General features: G+C 37.1%; 1 protein-coding gene across 3 annotated transcripts in view; it reads left to right on the forward strand.

Moving 5' to 3' along the window:
- The window catches only part of LOC132117991 (plexin-B1-like), an 83,456-nt gene that overhangs the window by 37,560 nt on the left and 26,913 nt on the right, over window positions 1–18,983 (forward strand). For all 3 annotated transcript variants that reach the window (XM_059527436.1, XM_059527437.1, XM_059527438.1), the window contains exons 2-8: window positions 7,340–7,419; window positions 9,549–10,644; window positions 13,568–13,750; window positions 15,275–15,403; window positions 16,212–16,312; window positions 16,439–16,571; window positions 17,468–17,624. In XM_059527436.1, coding sequence (XP_059383419.1) covers window positions 7,406–7,419; window positions 9,549–10,644; window positions 13,568–13,750; window positions 15,275–15,403; window positions 16,212–16,312; window positions 16,439–16,571; window positions 17,468–17,624 — 1,813 coding nt within the window. In that variant the 5' untranslated portion in view covers window positions 7,340–7,405. The remainder of the gene's footprint in view (window positions 1–7,339; window positions 7,420–9,548; window positions 10,645–13,567; window positions 13,751–15,274; window positions 15,404–16,211; window positions 16,313–16,438; window positions 16,572–17,467; window positions 17,625–18,983) is intronic.

The following is an 18,983-nucleotide window of genomic DNA, read 5'->3' on the forward strand; positions in this document are numbered from 1 at the left end:
CGGACTCCCAATCGAAAGGTTGTGAGTTCGAGTCCTGGGCCGGCAGGAATTGTGGGTGGGGGGAGTGCATGTACAGTTCTCTCTCCACCTTCAATATCACGACTTAGGTGCCCTTGAGCAAGGCATCGAACCCCCAACTGCTCCCCGGGCGCCACAGCATAAATGGTTGCCCACTGCTCCGGGTGTGTGCTCACAGTGTGTGTGTGTGTGTTCACTGCTCTGTGTGTGTGCATTTCGGATGGGTTAAATGCAGAGCACAAATTCTGAGTATGGGTCACCATACTTGGCTGAATGTCACGTCACTTTCATTAAAAATTGTAAAAAATAAGTTGAGCTCAAAACTCAATTTCAGTCAGCAGCGAGTGTTTGAAATAACTTGATGCGATGTGGATTATAATCACCATACAAGGCATAAATATTTATAAGCGATCCAAAAGACTATGCACGCTAGGCATTAACGCTACAATAGTAAACATGGTAAATGTGACCGCTTTAAAAATTCTGACGTCAACTACTTATTCTCTATCACAATCGTGTTTTTATTTAGTAACATATTTTATCTGTCATAAGTCTCGTCTCGAGAGTTTAGCTCTGCGTAACCTATGTCATAAGAATACTGTATAATAATGGTTTTTGTTCGGGAGCTTTTATAAAAATATAGAAATGATCATTTCTTTTAATTGTGATGTATATAGGCTACTGTGACTTCAAATAAACAAAAACAGACTCGACTGAATAGCAGTTCAAAACGCTTTATTTCTGTGTGACTAATTTTCAATCCTGATAAATTAATTCATTATGATCAATTTATCACTTATTATAGTAAAACATGTATGCTTTTGGATTAAAATATTTAACAAAGCATGCATGCAAACGCTTTTATTATGTTCCTTGTGCTATTCGCAGAGTTATTAGGTCACGCTTTCTCCTTTTTTTTCCCAATCCGTGACAGACACCAGTCTCCCTTTTTTGTAGAATGCGATATACAATCACAGCGCACCATTCCACACACTGTAAACAGTAACAACCAATTACAGCTCACCATTCCATGCAATGTAAGTGGGGACAACCAATCACAGCACACCATTCCACGCACTGTAAACAGTAACAACCAATCACAGCGCACCATTCCACGCACTGTAAACAGTAACAACCAATCACAGTGCACCATTCCATGCACTGTAAATGTAACAACCAATCACAGCGCACCATTCCACGCACTGTACACAGTAACAACCAATCACAGCACACCATTCCACGCACTCTAGACATTAATGGCAGTGCTCTGAATACACCCAGCATCTTAGTTTTCCTCATCTACTCTACTTTGTGATCAACAAACAAGGTCCGCACAATAAATCGCATTTGATTGTCATCCACATCTCGTCAGTAAAGCCGGTTCTGTGATTACCGTATTTTTCAGATTATAAGTCGCACTGGACTATAAGTCGCATTTATTTAGAACCAAGAACCAAGAGAAAACATTACAGTCTACAGCCGCGAGAGGGCGCTCGATGCTGCTCAGTGTAGGCTACAGGAGAACTGAGCAGCATAGAGCGCCCTCTCGTGGCTGTAGACGGTAATGTTTTCTCTTGGTTCATTTCTCTTGGTTCATGTCAAATTAATTTTGATAAATATGTCGTACCTGACTATAAGTCGCAGGACCAGCCAAAATATGAAAAAAAGTGCAACTTATAGTCTGGAAAATACGGTAATAGTACCGGTAAATCTCCACCACAGACTTTCAGATGGAAATTATTCAGATGCATTTAATACACAGAGCCATAGATCATTATATTGCGCTATATTGCATTCATTCAATGAATTGCATTCGATTATGAACGTTATATTGCTTAGCTTGTCAGCGCTAGTGTTGTTATTAATGCCATTTATGTTTTTGTTAATACAGCACATAGCACTAGTCAACTAAATGAATGTAACATGACAAAGATGAATGCACTTTTGGAAGTTGAATGTAAGAGAAATGTCATTTTGGAATTTCTGTGTCTAATGTAATGTTGTTCATGTTCTTGTTCATGATGAAATTTTATTCTATTGCTGTAGTTTATAGCATTAACAAGTTGACCCGCTGAATTAATTTTGGAAGCGATGACTGATGTATATATTCTTAGTCCAGTGCCTGTATATAAGATTAGTATTGACCAAGTTCAGAGGCTTTCATATGTGGATCAACTTACTATGTTGTGTATTTTCATCAGTTTCAGTATGAAAAATTACTTTCATATTGATTCAATGGATTTATTGCATTTTGAGAAAAAAAAAATATATATAATAAATCTTTGAAAATCAAAACCTGGATTTTAAGTTTTAATGGTATTATAACCTAAAGATGCTATTTGAAAGTTTGAAACAGAAAATAGTGGTTTTCATCTTTCCACTTTCTTGGTAAAGAAAACCCATTTTTGCTCAAATTAATCAAAATGGATTTATTGCGTTTTAGAACCAAACTCTACATATATATTAGATGAAGAACCTGAACTAAAGGAATTCCTAACTAAAATTACTTACTGGAAAAGTAAAACAGAAAAAAAACATACATTAAAATTGTAACAAGTTTAAGTAAAAGCACTAAAATTACTAACTGGAAATAAAAAACTAAAACCAAGCCAAAACTAAAGCTAAAATAAAAATAAACATATAGTAATGTTTTAAATGACAAAAACCTAATAGAAAAGACCAGGGCACACAACAAAGACACTTAAAATATGATTTAAAAAATAAATATAAATAATATATATATAATTTATTACATTTATTTAGTAAAAATATTATTGAATAGTATATAAATTATACACTGGGCTACAATATAACACTGGGTTGAGGAGCTTCTTTGAAACTGTTACAATATACTTTAAATTAAGAATTAGGCATAAAATTAAGTAGCTGAATTGCAGTCAAACACTTTTGGAAAAGTAGCAAGTTGAATAATAGCTGATTTAATGACAACTGAACACTATCTGCCCCTTTAGTGCGATACCACACACACTTGAAATATTTTGGCTAGACATTCGTGTCTTCCTTTGCATATTAGTGGAGAATATTTCTGGCCTAAGTTGTCCAGCGTTGGGACACACTGTTGCTTAATTAATTTTATCTTGTGCAAGGGGTTATGGGCAATATAAGACCAAAAAGCATACATGGTTACATACTATGAAAATCCATACTATGATTTGAAACCCACCATTCCTAATTAAGCATAGTATGCATTTAGCATGCTATACATTACAACTCATGATATTAATTATATGTTACCATTTATCTCACATGTGGTTCTGTTCTTATGCTGCAGTTGCTTTCTGTAATGTGATGTGGCATTTTTAGAGTATCATACAGTTTCTGTGCTGGTTTCTGTCAGTACACTGACGCATTGAGCGACAAATACTGAGTCGCTCGCATTGGTTTGTGTGCCAAGTATAATTGTGGGCACAAGCGAGCTTGTGAAAGAGATTTAGAGAAACCACAGCATGACAGCGACGGCGCAGACAGATACAGTGAGCGCGCTGAAAAACAGTAGACTTGGCTGTGCTCGTTTGCTTGCATCTCCACCCGATCTGCATCTGTGACATAAGCGGTTTTAGGGATATTTTTATGGGGATATTTATAGTGCCGAGGGGTCCAGCTGTCATGGGAAGTTCGTCTGCTTAAAGGAAGTGGGACTCTCTGTCAGATCTCTGGGATTGAGAGATTATTTATTTGTTTTTATGGCTGCTCCTAACAGACAGGTTGCTGAGAAATCCTTTTTTTTTTAACATAAAAATACCCACAACTTTAAACTCAAGTGCCACCTTAAGAAGTTTGGATGGACTGCATTGAAGAGCTCATACTTTTATTTATATATTTTTTAATAACTAATATGATTTAATTGTGAAATCATGATTTGCTGCTTGAAAGATAGTGGAAAGGGTTGTTAAAAAAATTTCCATGCTGATCGGTCAATCAAATCAGTTAACTCCGCCTTCTAAACACCACCTAAAAGAAAAAACAATGTGGTTGGTCATTTTAGATCAGTTGTTTTTTTTCCTGTCTAGTTGGGCAGTTCTTAGCTAGTGAAAGCTGCAAATTTGGACCGACATTAGTGATAAAGTCGGGCTACTCAAGCCTCTGGAAAGGTCAACAAGAGCGTCTGGAATGCAGGGTATGCTGCGATGCCCCTCTACGATCGAGAGCTCTATTAATAACATAAACATGCCACTGTTTCACCCTCTCACTCTCCCTCTCCCTCACTTCTCTTTCAATTCTCACGCCTTCGTGGAAAAATCTGAAATACAACCGAGGATTGTTCGCAACACCCATTCACCATATTTTACAGACAAATCTCCTTTCGCGGAGAGGCTAACGACATCGGTTTGATATCTGAAAAGACGTCTCATACACTGTGAATTATGTTTCAGTCTTGCTGAATGGCCTTATTGTCCCCAGAGATGGATAAATAGCTTTCCTAATCATCCAGAGTGGCAACTTTTCATGTTCATTGTCATGCCCAATGAGGCGTGACAGCGTAACATTCTGCTAGAGGCCATAAAAATGTGGGGTCACTGCCAACTCCTCCCAGAGAGACAGAGGGGTCAGTCTCCTCTCGGCGCTGCTGTGTGAGCCGTGCCTCACGGGCCTGCCGTTACCCCTTCGGTCCCAGGATCTATCTGTGCCCCTGGGAACGCTTCCAAACAATACACTCCCTTCAGCCCAGGGACGATTCGGAGGGGCTGGCTCAGAGTTTTATCCCGTAATACCGGGTGAAGTGCTTGTCATTCTTGTGTGGAATCCTTGCTCTCTCGCTCTTTCACTTTCTCCTTCCCCCTCTTTCTCTATGACTGGTCTGTGAAGAGGAGACTCTGCATTGTGTTGGTCTTAACTGTCTCTGGTGTTAAATCAACACCACCTGCATGTCTGCTCTAGTGAAGATTTAAAAGCAGTCGGCCTAACGAGCCTCTATTATTCAGGTTGCTGTTCGCTAACTGTGGAGGTTGAGCTCTTTTTGAGACCTTTTGTCTGTGCTGCTTTTCAGGGTACGGCCTAATGTTGAAGGGGGTTTTCTAAATGCTCAACAGGACCTCTTGGAGCACACCTCCAGAATCTGGTAATAGGTCAGCTTGGGGCACTTTTGTTTGTTTGGTTTGGTTAATAGCAGTTCTATTGGGGTTAAGTCATTCTCTGGCAACTTGGGTGAAATTTAGTGAATTAATTGGACGTCGGTATGTTTTAATTAGGGCCCTGTGATGTGGAAAAAGCGGATGGAATCATGGAATCTACTCCAGTCATAAAAATTGAATTTACTGTATAATGCTGCCGCCTCAATATATGAGTGTATGAACACATTAACGTGGTCTCTAGAACTTCCCTGAGTCTCTTCATGAGCATTTTACCATTCCTTTTGAGCATATCTACCATCATATCATATACAAACAAAAACTGAAAGGCCTTCACATTGACTCATCAAAATAAAAGTTTTCAAGGTTTAACTTGAAGAAACTGTGACAGAAATAAATAAATTACTTAATTTAATGATAGTACTACTAATACTACTACTAAAATGTTTACTAAAACAGACTATTTACCAGAATGTTTTTTTACAAGATTTTTTTTTTATTTGAAAAATGTAAATAGATAACAGCCTAACACATAACAAAAAATAAATCAGTAAAACAATTATATATATATATATATATATATATATATATATATATATATATATATATATATATATATATATATATATATATATATATATATATTGTGTAAGTTTCATGATTTCAATTAATTAGACATGCTTTTTGATTAACATTCAAATTTTCATTTAACCATTAAAACAAAATGCAGAAAAATGTAAATGGAAAACCTTTATTCTTATATATAAAAAAATGAATAGATTTCATAACAAATTGTACACTTAATGAAATACTTTCTGCAAATTATGTTTTAAATGCTGTACTATATGTTTCAAATTAGGCACATTCATATGAGCTGACTCAGGTCGTATCAGTGGGCTAGAGACATTCTACTTAAGGTGGTCTTTTGGCAGATCATAAGCATACAGCATGGCCATTAAAATAAGTGGCTTTTAAGAGTCTTTTCTTTTGACTGAGAATAAGACATGCCAAACAAATGACTCTTATTAGCCTTTTCTTTTCAGTACTATCACTAAAAAGAACCTGCTCCTAAACTATGGTCTTTTGCTCAGGAATCAGACCCAAAAATTATGTTTTTCCAAAAATTGCTCACCATAATGTCATTCCAAACCCATAAGATCTTCGATATACAGAATAAGATATTTTTGATGAAATCCATAAAGGCCCATAAATTTAATAAGGACATTGTTAAAATAGTTCAAGTGACATCAGTGGTTCAACCTAAATGTTACAATGCTACAAGAATACTTTTTTTGCACAAAGAAAACAAAAATAACAGCTTTATACAACAATTTCTTCTCATCCGTGTCAGTAACCACTGCAGATTCACAAGAGTACCACTGTGTCACATTCAGTATTGACATTATCCCAGTATTTTTTGTTGTTCAAATACTTCCTCAATTTTAAAAGAATCGTTAATCGAACCATTACAGAACAAGAGTTGTTTGATTCCTTTTGATTCAACCTCCCACTATTATTTTAAAATCATTCAGTACAGAAAATACAGTTTCAAAGTTGGTAGATTATACTCCAGAGTTGCTGCATAGTCATTACTGGTTCAGATAATTTTTTAGCAGGAAATGGCCAAACCAAGAAGAGACAACTGAGTAAGGCCATCATGTCATAATTAATGAGAATAATCCTCTTATTCACTGACCTGCAGTCAGTCTTGTGAGTGTCCCTATACTGTGCATTTAAACTGTGCCCATTTATTCAATGCTGACTTGGAGAAAGAGGTCAGAAGTGGACGAGTGAATATGGGAAACGAACGAAAGATTGCTCCACTTAGGGAAATGGAGAATCAGGGGTGATGCTGAGCCATAACACAAGTAATCAAATCACATTATTTCACTTTTTTCTTATTGATTGTTTAGTTCGGCTTGAATTGCTTCAAGAAAGTGGAGACTACTACCCTATAATGGCTTCTTATTAATCACATCTAATTCATATAAAACATCATCGACAGTTTTCCTCAGAGTACAGGATCTCTGCCAAACTGCTACTGCAGAGCAATGCATTAGGGCTTTGATGGTGACTTAGGGCCTATATCATCCAACTTCCTGTCAGGGAAGGATTGCTCAGCTCAACAGCTGTGTCTCCCCTGAGCCACAATGGCATTAATCCTCCTCTCTTCAGATTGCTCAATGCTGCTCTGTGTAAAAGCTAACCGGCATGTTTTTCTACCCTCACAGACGGTCTCCACAGGCATGTGCTATGCAACTGGATAATCAAGAGGACAGCAGCCTCCCGAACATTATATGTCTGACAGATGGTATGTGTGATCATTTCCCATCATATTTCTTAAATATGGATGTTTTTACAGGCCTTGTCTGAAGATACCACTTTATTGTACAGTGGTCAACATTTGAAGTGGATCAAAACCTTTCATCAGTTGTCCTAAAAGTTAAAACCAAAATTCGTTCTTGTCTTTGAACAACTTTGATGAATTTATTTTATCCACTTCAAATGTTGACTACTGTATATAAGTATCCACTAGTAAATCCATGGTACAGATAACATGGTAATACTGTGGTATTCTTTTTTTAAGAACCTTATTAGTGTTGTTTTAGCATTGTACCAAATTAATATCTCGTTTTCGGTTTATTTATTTATTTATATATTGATTGATCGATTGATTGATTGATTGATTGATTGATTGACTGATTTTTGTACATGTACAAAAATTGTAATACATTATTTTTTATTTTATTTTATTATTTTACATGCACTATGATAATACCATACTTTATTATTATGTTATAATTTATATTTATATATATATATATATATATATATATATATATATATATTATATATATATTGTAGAGTCACACTGAAGGCATCAAAACTATGAATTAACACATGTGGAATCATATACATAACAAAAAAGTGTGAAACAACTGAAAATATGTCATATTGTAGGTTCTTCAAAGTAGCCACCTTTTGCTTTGATTACTGCTTTGCACACTCTTGGCATTCTCTTGATGAGCTTCAAGAGGTAGTCACCTGAAATGGTCTTCCAACAGTCTTGAAGGAGTTCCCCGAGAAATACTTAGCACTTGTTGGCCCTTTTGCCTTCAGTCTGCGGTCCAGCTCACCCCTAAACCATCTCGATTGGGTTCAGGTCCGGTGACTGTGGAGGCCAGGTCATCTGGCGCAGCACCCCATCACTCTCCTTCTTGGTCAAATAGCCCTTGATGCCTTCAGTGTGACTCTACAATTTTCATAGTCATGAAAATAAAGAAAACTCTTTGAATGAGAAGGTGTGTCCAAACTTTTGGTCTGTACTGTATATATATATACATATATATATATATATATATATATATATATATATATATATATAATTTTCTTTTTTTTAGTTATGGATATTTCTTACGCATTGCTGTCATTTATATTTTTATTATTATTTTATTAATTGTACGAAATAAAGATTTCATTCATTCATTCATAATACCATGGTAACACTGGCCTTTATTTTAAATCCCATTTATATTTTATTTAAAGACTAACGAAAACATGGTACACATTTAAGGTTATATTACCATGGTACCGTCCAAAAAAAAATCAAACTCAACAAAACAAAAATACTACAATACTGTTTGTTTATACGTTTACACTTACATTGTAAACTTTTATATTTATTTGATTTATTTGATAATATTTCAACATACCATTTAAATGAATATGCATGATTTAAATTAATATTTTGAATGAATATGGTATAATTCAGAATATCAGTCACTTTTGTGTAGAGGTCAATCGATTAGTTTTGCTGATTAATCGGCACCCATAACCAATTGCTGGAGAAGTATTGTTCATTGTTACTGTTAGATTATGAAGAACATTAACCCTAGTCATTTTTAAATTTTACAGTAGTATCTGTTAACATTAGTTAATGCACAATTAACTAACATGAATTATCCAAGTATAATTACTATTTATTTTTAATTATTTACGTTTATTTACTATTTCACTTAAAAAGTACAGTACAGTTTTTTATTTTGTAATAAAGTACAGCACTATTTTTCTATTATGTTGGCTTTCATTCAGTATCCAAAAACTATTGGTTGATAAATTGGTTATTGATAAGTGTGGTCCAACCTGGTTATTGGTAAAATCCTCTCTCTAGTACTTTGGTATATATCAGAATGCCAAAATATTTCAATTTTTTTTTTTTATTAAGTACGTATGTTATTTTATTTACTATATTCCTTTCTACAGGACATACTCTTTTGCTTTGTTCATGACAGGTCCTGTCTAATATAACTAAATAAAAAAACTGACAATTATTCTTTATTATTAGGAATGAATAATACAAATTCCCTAAGTCTTTGATTATCTCTACTATGCTTGGCTCTGTTCTGTGAGCTAATACTAACTCGTTTCACATGCGATCAGTTTTTTTGCAGTGCAGTGTGGGATGGCCCTCGTCTTGACCCTGCTTCAGTTCCTCATCCTGGCTGTTCTGGGGGTCCACAGCAGTTACCCTCGCTTCTCCTCCAACGACTTGGTCTTCCAGCACCTGGCATTGCACCCTGACCCCTGCATTGGTACGGTCTACGTGGGGGCCCGGGACCATCTGTTCCAGCTCGCTGGCCTTGATGGCCTCCGTCTTGAAGTGGATGAGAGAACCGGCCAGGTGAGAGACAGCAAGGACTGTCTGCCTCCGGTTACCCTGGAGAACTGCCCTCAGGCTGGGCTCGTTAACAATCACAACAAGCTTCTGTTAGTGGATCCATATTCCCTCCAGCTCATCACCTGTGGCAGCGTACACCAGGGCACCTGCCAGAAACGCAATCTAGCCAATGTGAGCGAAGTCCTCTTCTCTGCCGAGAGACCTGTTGATACGCAGTATGTGGCGGCTAACGACCCTACGGTGTCAACGGTTGGGCTCGTGGTGCGACCGCAAGACAAAGATCCGGTCCTTTATGTGGGACGAGGCTACACCAGCAGTCATCCGCCAGTTTCCACTCGCCAACTTTCGACAGAGCCGGTGTTTTCCTACGAGGAAACTGCTAAGCTCGCTGTAGCCGGGCGCCTCTCGGAGTACGATCACAATTTTGTCACAACCTTTGCACGACGCAACCACGTCTACTTTTTGTTCTATAGACGCGACCTAAAAGCATCAAGGGAATATCGTACATATGTGGCACGGGTGTGTTTGGACGATCAGGCGTATTACTCCTACGTTGAGGTACCGCTAATTTGTCACTCGAACTCAACAGGAAGGAACTACAATTTCCTCCAGGGGGCGCAGGTGGGCGGTGAGGAATCTGGACGCTCGCAGGTTTTGATGGGAGTATTTTCTATGGGGGTTAGTGCTGCTAATGGACCCGGGGAGGAATCTGCGTTGTGTGTGTACTCTCTGGATGAAGTGGACCGTAGTATTGATGCTACACGAGATCTGTGCTACACGCGAAATGGGATGAAAGATGGCAAGAAGGTGGCATACATTGAATATGATGTTAAATCCAACTGTGCCTACCTGCCTACGGTGAGTAAATGTTTAGAGAGTTTTAAATATTATTTTAAAGTTCTCCATTTATGTCACATTTATATCACAATACAAATGAAAAGATGTGTCCTTACTTCCTTTTCATCACTTCTTTAATATAAAATAATTTTTAAATTTTAAAAAATAAATATCCTGATGTTTATTTTGTGAAGCAGATTTCTAAAATATTACAGCTGTCACACAGTTGTGTGGACATAACTTCAAACACTGAACAGTTTTGCCTGCTTACAGGCGTACGTGTACGTGGTTATACTTGGAGACAACAGGGTCATTTAAATGCTTAAGATGAAATATGATGGAATGTAAAATTCTATGTATATATAATTGCACATTTTTAGGATACATAAAATGTTACTTGGTATTAGAGGTGGCAATATGATCAAAATAATTTAATTTAATAATCAGAGTAATTTAATTTCATTACAACGTTGGATATCACAGTACAGTCATGTATATTTAATTTTATCTTTGCTATTTAAAAAAATATCATACCACCCATCCTTAGTCATGAAATTAGTTTTAGCAAGACAAAGGAGAATTTTATGTTATTCCAAAATGTAATTTCCAACACGTATGACACTATGTCATGTGAGATGTGGTAGAAATTACATACACAATTTTCAAAAATAAATAAATAAAAATGACAAAAATGACAGAATTCTTCTGTGATATGTGATGCTTTAAGACATTGTTAATATAGGCACTGCATTCCTGTGGCTCTGTTATATGGTGTTAGGCAAAAATTGTAATCCAGTGTTAAAAGGGGCCTGAGCCTAGGCATAAATAAGAAAAACCTGCTGAAGAAAAACCTTGTAGAGGTCTTTTTTTTTTTTATTGATGCTAGAAATGTATTTGTTTTGTCACAATTGATAATGGCACTTAAAGTGTTCCTTTTACAGGAATATTTGATAGTGGCTGTTCACTTGTACACTGTCTTCGCGTTGAAACATTATACTTATAAATGATCCATATAATTAGGTTTTGAGGTCAGCCGTTTCCACATAATCATCATAGTAGTTTAACTTTCTTTGAAAAGCATGGGAAAATGGGGAAAGGATGCCCGCAGCATAACTCTAGGGAACTGGACCGCATCATTTTCCTCCAACGGTATATTTAAACTAACATCTATCCTAATTTAGATGCATTGCTCATCATTAATTCTCAGGCAAATTGCTTTCGCTCATACGATTCTGCCTGCCATTATCTGAGTGAATTATGTTTTGACTCTTTGATGAGCATTAGTCCTAACAAGACCTTAAGACAAATCAAAGAACTCAAGGATTCTGGCTCACAGGCAAACAGCCTCCCCATGACCTCCATATATTTGCCTATTCAGCATCCAGAACCCAGCCTGCTCAGTCCTAAACAGAGTTATTCGGATCAATAAACCCCAAGCTCAAACTACTGATGTCTGCTAGAAAAGAGGGTAGGAAGGAGAAACACAAGTCTGAGGAAGGTTCGATGTCTAGAAGACTTATCGAAAGGATAGAATTGCCTGTTAATTAAATGGATAGTTTAGCTAAAAATGCAGATTCTTACAGCATTTACTCACTAACATGGTGTATAACACCATATGACTTTATTTATTTTGTGGAATGCTGAAGAAGATCTTCTTTACTGTCCCTAGAGTTAAGAGAGAAATTGGGAAATATGCTTTCTGTGTCAGAGCCCCACGTGACTGGAACAGCCTTCCTGCATCTATTCGCTCGCTTACGTCTTTTCCTTTGTTCCGAACTGCTTTGTTAACACATCTTCAGAATACTTGTCTATGTTTCTAGCATTTCAGACTTACAGTTGCATCAATATGTGTGTATATATGTACACTGGGTAGGTAAAGTGAGAGCTTGTGTGTGTGTGTGTATATGTATGTGTGTTTGTATGTTGGGTGAGAATGAGAGAGTGTGTTAAGATTATTATTATTATTGTATAATTGTTTTGATTGCATCTACTCTGCTGCTTTGCTGTTCTGTTCTATTCTGAGGACCCCCATGAAAACGAGATGATTCATCTCATGGGGTTTATCCTCTAATAAATGTTCATAAATAAATATTTAGCATAATGTTCATGCTGCTCTTTTAAATAAAATAAAAGTAAATTGGGATGGACGCTCATTCTCCAGAAATTAAATAAGAGATGTTATTTACTAGATTCTTAATGTAGCACAATAGCCTTCTTGTTATTGTGACAACTTCATTTTTGCTTTTGCTCAAATAATTACTGTCAGTATGACTCAGGATATTAAATATATGGCTCAAGTCAAAGTACAAAGTACTTTTATTATGCTTTATAGTGCTTTTTTTGGAGTTTTGACAGACCCTGGTCTCCATCCACTTTCATTGAACGGGAAAGAACAGCTTGGACATTCTTCAAAACATCTCTTTCTGTGTTCCACCGAAGAAAGAAAGTCATAGGGTTTTTTCAACACGAGGTTGAATAAGTGATGACAGACGTTTTGCTTTAACACTATCCCTTTAAGTAGGATGTTACTGATCCAGAAACAAACACCCCCACCCAAATACAGCATTCTTGGTGTTTCTAGCAAATCCTCAAACACTGAAACACATTTTCCTGATACCCAGTCTGGTACACAAACAGATCACTTCTGATAATGAGGGAACATAGTATGACATGCAAGCTAGATTTTATCAAAGACAGCTGGAGCAGATTTGATAGCGTTAGACTCAAAGAAAGGAGCAGCCTTGCCATCCTAGTGTGAGACCAAGATAATCTTCATCTAATCTGGCTTTCTCAACTAAGAGGATTTGACAGCCTTGAGGCTTTAGACTGAGAACTAAACCCTTACCCTTTTGCAGAGTTTATTATTACACAACATGAAACTGGATTAGGTCACAATGGTTTTGCCAAAACCAAAGTCACGAAAACTTGTTTTTGTCTCCCACAGAACACCCTGAAGGCTTATCCCTGTGGCTCGGACCACACCCCGAGTCCAATGGCGAGCTGGGAGCCGGTTGTCGCTGAAGCCGTGTTAAACAGCTCATCCGCCCGTCTCACTGCTGTCACCGTTAGTGTAAGGGAGGGGCACACCATTGTTTTCTTGGGTGACTCCAAAGGCTATTTGCATAAGGTATGTGACATGAAATTTAGCCGTTTGACTGGTCATTTCTAAAAGAATTTATTTTTGATTTATAGAAAACCACTAGGGAAATATTAGTCGACTTAATATGGTAATATTATCTGTCTACTTAATAAGCAGATGGAAAGAGATTTTGCCTGCAGGGTGAATATGTCATATCCCAACATAGTGCTGAAACAGCAAACATAAGGCTTTCTGTGTTTCCTCAGTTGGACCGCAGAGCAGACTTCACCACAATCCATGCTATATGAAACACTGTTTTTGCTGGGATAGTGATTGCTCAGAGACCACCGAAGACTTAGATTGACACCACTTGTAAATTCATTGTGAGCTGAAGTTTAAACACAGGCCAAGTTGCATCTAGGCCTTGGTGCTGACTGGATTTGCAAAGTCAGGCAAAGGTTAAACCGTAGTGTTTGGTTAAATCTGAGTGACATTGCCCGACCCAAGCCTATCCTTTGACAGCCATCCACTGTTCTCTGCTGTTTTGAAACATTTTGGCAAGTCAGTGTCATTGTTCACAAGCATGTGTGACATTTTTACAGTGGAAGACATGTGATTGAATAAGTGTCATCACAATATACATAAGGTTTTAAAATTTGGGCTATAATACAAATAGAAAGTATATTTTATGCAAATATATATATATATATATATATATATATATATATATATATATATATATATATACTGTATATAAATAATAAATATGCACAGAACACATATTGTGTAAACTCAAAAAAAAAAAAATCTTTTTACAGCTCTAATCTATACATATGTATATGTGTAGTTTATTTTGAATGAATAAATGTCTAGCAATATTTAAATGTTCATTGTAATGTAGGAAGTATTTTATAAGTAACACATACATACATTGTTATTCATCAGCTCATAAAATCATATAAATGTGTGTATAAAATAAAAATCTGACATCAGTCATATTTGTATTTTTCCCTTACAAACACACATGCAGGTAGACCTCCTCTAACTCTACATCTACACAGCTACTCAGTCTCGCATGATACGATAATGTTGCAATGCATGATTCCTCCTGCAGTAGACTGTGGCCGACAGTTTGTCAATGCTAATCCAGTTAAAACACAAACCTGACTGGGTGGAGTGCATGAGCAGCTCACGGTGTAAGGTGTCTGAGACTCTTAAGCAGGATACCTGCTCTTCTGATGGGATTCTCACTATTCTAATCTGGTTTGCTGAAATCGACCCCAGTCGTGATAGAATTCAAGAGGCATTAGGCACCTCTCTCAGATCCTTGTACGTCATTTTCCTTTAACGAGACTTTGAATGGCTCTAGCGCTAAACCATTTCAGAAGACACTTTCAGCACTTTTAGTTAGACCTGTCCACATCCAGCTCTCCTCGTGTCTCCGAGGTGTCCTGTTGCATCTGATGTAGTTTTATAAGCCTAAATATTCAATTAAACCTTGAGGAAGTTCTTAGGAGCCGTTGTCAGGTTACTCTTTGAAACTCTTTATTTATTTATTTGATCTCATGTTAGGTGTTCCTGGGTAACTCAGGAGAGGTGAAGAAGTACTCCACCCTTCCCATCCAGCCTGGTTTGGCCATCAACAGTGACTTACTGCTGGATTCCACCCATAGACACGTCTACATCATGACCAGCCATTCTGTGAGTTCAAACATCATGTCATTAGCACACTACCAGTCAAAAATAATAGTTAAAAGTTTTTTTGAAAGTCTCTTATGCTCACTAAGGCTGTATTTATTAGATATTGTGAATTCAAATTGTAATAATAGTTCAGAATATCAAATAATTGCTAAATTAATGCATCACATTAATAATTAATTATTAAATAGTTAATATTTTTGCAGTAAATCAGTATATTAGAGTGATATCTGAAGGATCATGTGACACCGAAGACTGGAGTAATGTTGCTGGAAATTCAGCTTCGCATCACAGGAATAAATTACATTTTTAAATACATTCAAATGATTTTGAAAACAAAACTTGAAACGATTTATGAGGTCAGTACATTTTGAATGTTTCCAGCACATTTGAACAATTCCGTGATAATACTGATAACTGTATCAATCAATTTATCAATCATGATAAGAAATGTTCATACCGTTACATTTCTAATTTGCATAAATTAGCTCAAATGAGCGCTTCCCCTCAGGTTCACACTTACTGCCATGCCCACTCAGCTAGATCAAGAAACACATAATAGCAATACACCAGAAACAGAACACAGTAAAACAGTAATGGAAGACAACTTTAATTTAATCATTTGTATGATATCCAAATAACACACTGCAAAATTTCCACTCACAATCAGCACAAACATGTGGAAAAGTGCAGATATGAAGTGGGTCACGATCACATTCACCCATATGCCTGGAGTGGAAACACTGGGTCATTGCTGTGTCCGTGTGCGATGTGTGAATAAGTGATTTCTCCTGCTGTGCCGTGTGGTCAGGTGGAGAAGAGGCCTGTGGCAGAGTGTGACAAGCACACCGACTGCACTTCCTGTCTGGCCGTGAAGGACCCATACTGCGGTTGGTGTGTTCTTGACGGCCGGTGAGTTTCATCTTGTAATTCCCGCTTTGGGCTGCAGTTTTCAGTTTATTTTGGGAGTATTTCTCTCCGTCTGTCAGTTATCTTGCTCATCCTCCTGTCTGGTGTGTTTTCTCCTCGCTCCTCCAGGTGTGGGATGCGTTCAGACTGCAGGCTGGGCTCGGTCGAAGGTCACTGGCTCTGGAGTTTGGATGAGCAGCAGCAGTGCTTGAGAGTGGAGTCACTGAGCCAAAATAACGCCAGCCTTGGAGAGCAGAAACAGGTATGAAGTCATTCCGTCAGAAATGGTGATAAAGTGGGAAATTTTAGAGCAACATCAAAATTCAGTCCTTCTTCAACCGTAAAGCCTAAAATTAAACCCTTCAGATAACATCTTTCATAAAGTAGCATTCTACATTTCGGGATTATAAGATATTTTATGTTTTTTAAAATAAGTCTCTTATGCACATCAAGGTTTAAAACACAGTCAAAACAGTAATATCACAGTTTGTACAGTAATGCTATTGCAATTTAAAATGACTGCTTTCTTTTGTAATGTATGTTGAAATGTAATTTATTCCTGTGGCGCAAAGCTGAATTTTCAGCATCATAACTCTGCAATGTCACAGCTCCTTTAGAAATCATTCTAATATGCTGATTTGCTACTCATGCAGAATACATAGCAAACATGTTTTATTCTTATCAATGTTGAAAACAGTTGTCCTGCTTAATATTTTTGTTGGAAACTGATGCATTTTATCTTGATTCTTTATTGAATAGAAAGTTTAAAAGAACAGCATTTACTGAAATAGCAATCTTTTGTAACTTTTAATCAAATCACTGCATCATTGTCAATTGTTTCTTTGTGTTTGAGTTAGCATATGGTTACAGTAATTACACTCTAAGCTAGCAGACTCTGCCACTGCACTCCCTTATGGGATAATTCACACATTATCTTGCCTAATTTTTTATGCTTAAAAGCTTTTTCCCCAGTCAGTGTAATTTTTATTTAACTCTTCTGTAAGGGATGCTTTTCTAATGAATTAATCAAAGCTATTGATTGTGAGATTATAATCATGGTTAATATGTTTCTTTTGTGTGTGTGTGTGTGTGTGTGTGTGTTGTGTGTTGTGTGTTGTGTGTGTGTGTGTGTGTGTGTGTGTGTGTGTGTGTGATTAGATTGCTGTGGGTGTCCCAGGTTTGCCCAGTCTGTCAGAGGGTGACATGTACTCGTGTTTCTTTGAAGACGCTGAAACAGCTGCTTTGGTCCAGGGCACCACAGTCACCTGTGCCACTCCTGAGACCCACAGACTTCCACCCCTGCCACAGGGAGAGGGTGAGAAAACCCACATGCTAAAGTAATGTTGGACATGACATCTTTGAATCATTTTCTGTGAAACCTCTTAAAAACTGGCCTTAAGGAACTGGTTAACATGTGTAAGAGACGTTTGATTGCGTGTGTGTGTTCCCATTTTTGAGTGGGAATACTTTGTTTTCCCATGATTGTCAATGTGACATTTTCTCACAATATAGAGTGGTTACCATTCAGAAAGTTTGGGGTGACTGTAAAGACAATAATCATTTTACAAAAAGTGTCTGTTTCAAATGAATGCTGTTCTTTTGAAGTTTCTATTCATCAAATAAACCTGAAGTGGACTTTGAGCTTTGTAACTTTGCAGATCTTTTTTACAGACTAACTAAAGATGAAAAAGTGAAAAAGCATAATAACATTTAATTATTTAGCAGACACTTTTATCCAAAGCGACTTAGAAATGAGAACAATAGATGCAATCAGACCAACGAGAGAACAACAACAGTATACAAGTGCCATGACAAGTCTCAGTTAGTCTAGCATAGTACACATTAAAGACTGGAGTTATGATGCTGAAAAATCAGCTTTGCATGACAGGAATAAATCACATTTGAAAATACAACCCGAATTCCGGAAAAGTTGGGACGTTTTTTAAATTTTAATAAAATGAAAACTAAAAGACTTTCAAATCACATGAGCCAATATTTTATTCACAATAGAACATAGATAACATAGCAAATGTTTAAACTGAGAAAGTTTACAATTTTATGCACAAAATGAGCTCATTTCAATTTTGATTTCTGCTACAGGTCTCAAAATAGTTGGGACGGGGCATGTTTACCATGGTGTAGCATCTCCTTTTCTTTTCAAAACAGTTTGAAGACGTCTGGGCATTGAGGCTATGAGTTGCTGGAGTTTTGCTGTTGGAATTTGGTCCCATTCTTGCCTTATATAGATTTCCAGCTGCTGAAGAGTTCGTGGTCGTCTTTGACGTATTTTTCGTTTAATGATGCGCCAAATGTTCTCTATAGGTGAAAGATCTGCACTGCAGGCAGGCCAGGTTAGCACCCGGACTCTTCTACGACGAAGCCATGCTGTTGTTATAGCTGCAGTATGTGGTTTTGCATTGTCCTGCTGAAATAAACAAGGCCTTCCCTGAAATAGAAGTTGTTTGGAGGGAAGCATATGTTGCTCTAAAACCTTTATATACCTTTCAGCATTCACAGAGCCTTCCAAAACATGCAAGCTGCCCATACCGTATGCACTTATGCACCCCCATACCATCAGAGATGCTGGCTTTTGAACTGAACGCTGATAACATGATGGAAGGTCTCCCTCCTCTTTAGCCCGGAGGACACGGCGTCCGTGATTTCCAACAAGAAT

Source organism: Carassius carassius, chromosome 37, assembly GCF_963082965.1.
Source record: "Carassius carassius chromosome 37, fCarCar2.1, whole genome shotgun sequence".
Classification (NCBI taxonomy): domain Eukaryota; kingdom Metazoa; phylum Chordata; class Actinopteri; order Cypriniformes; family Cyprinidae; genus Carassius; species Carassius carassius.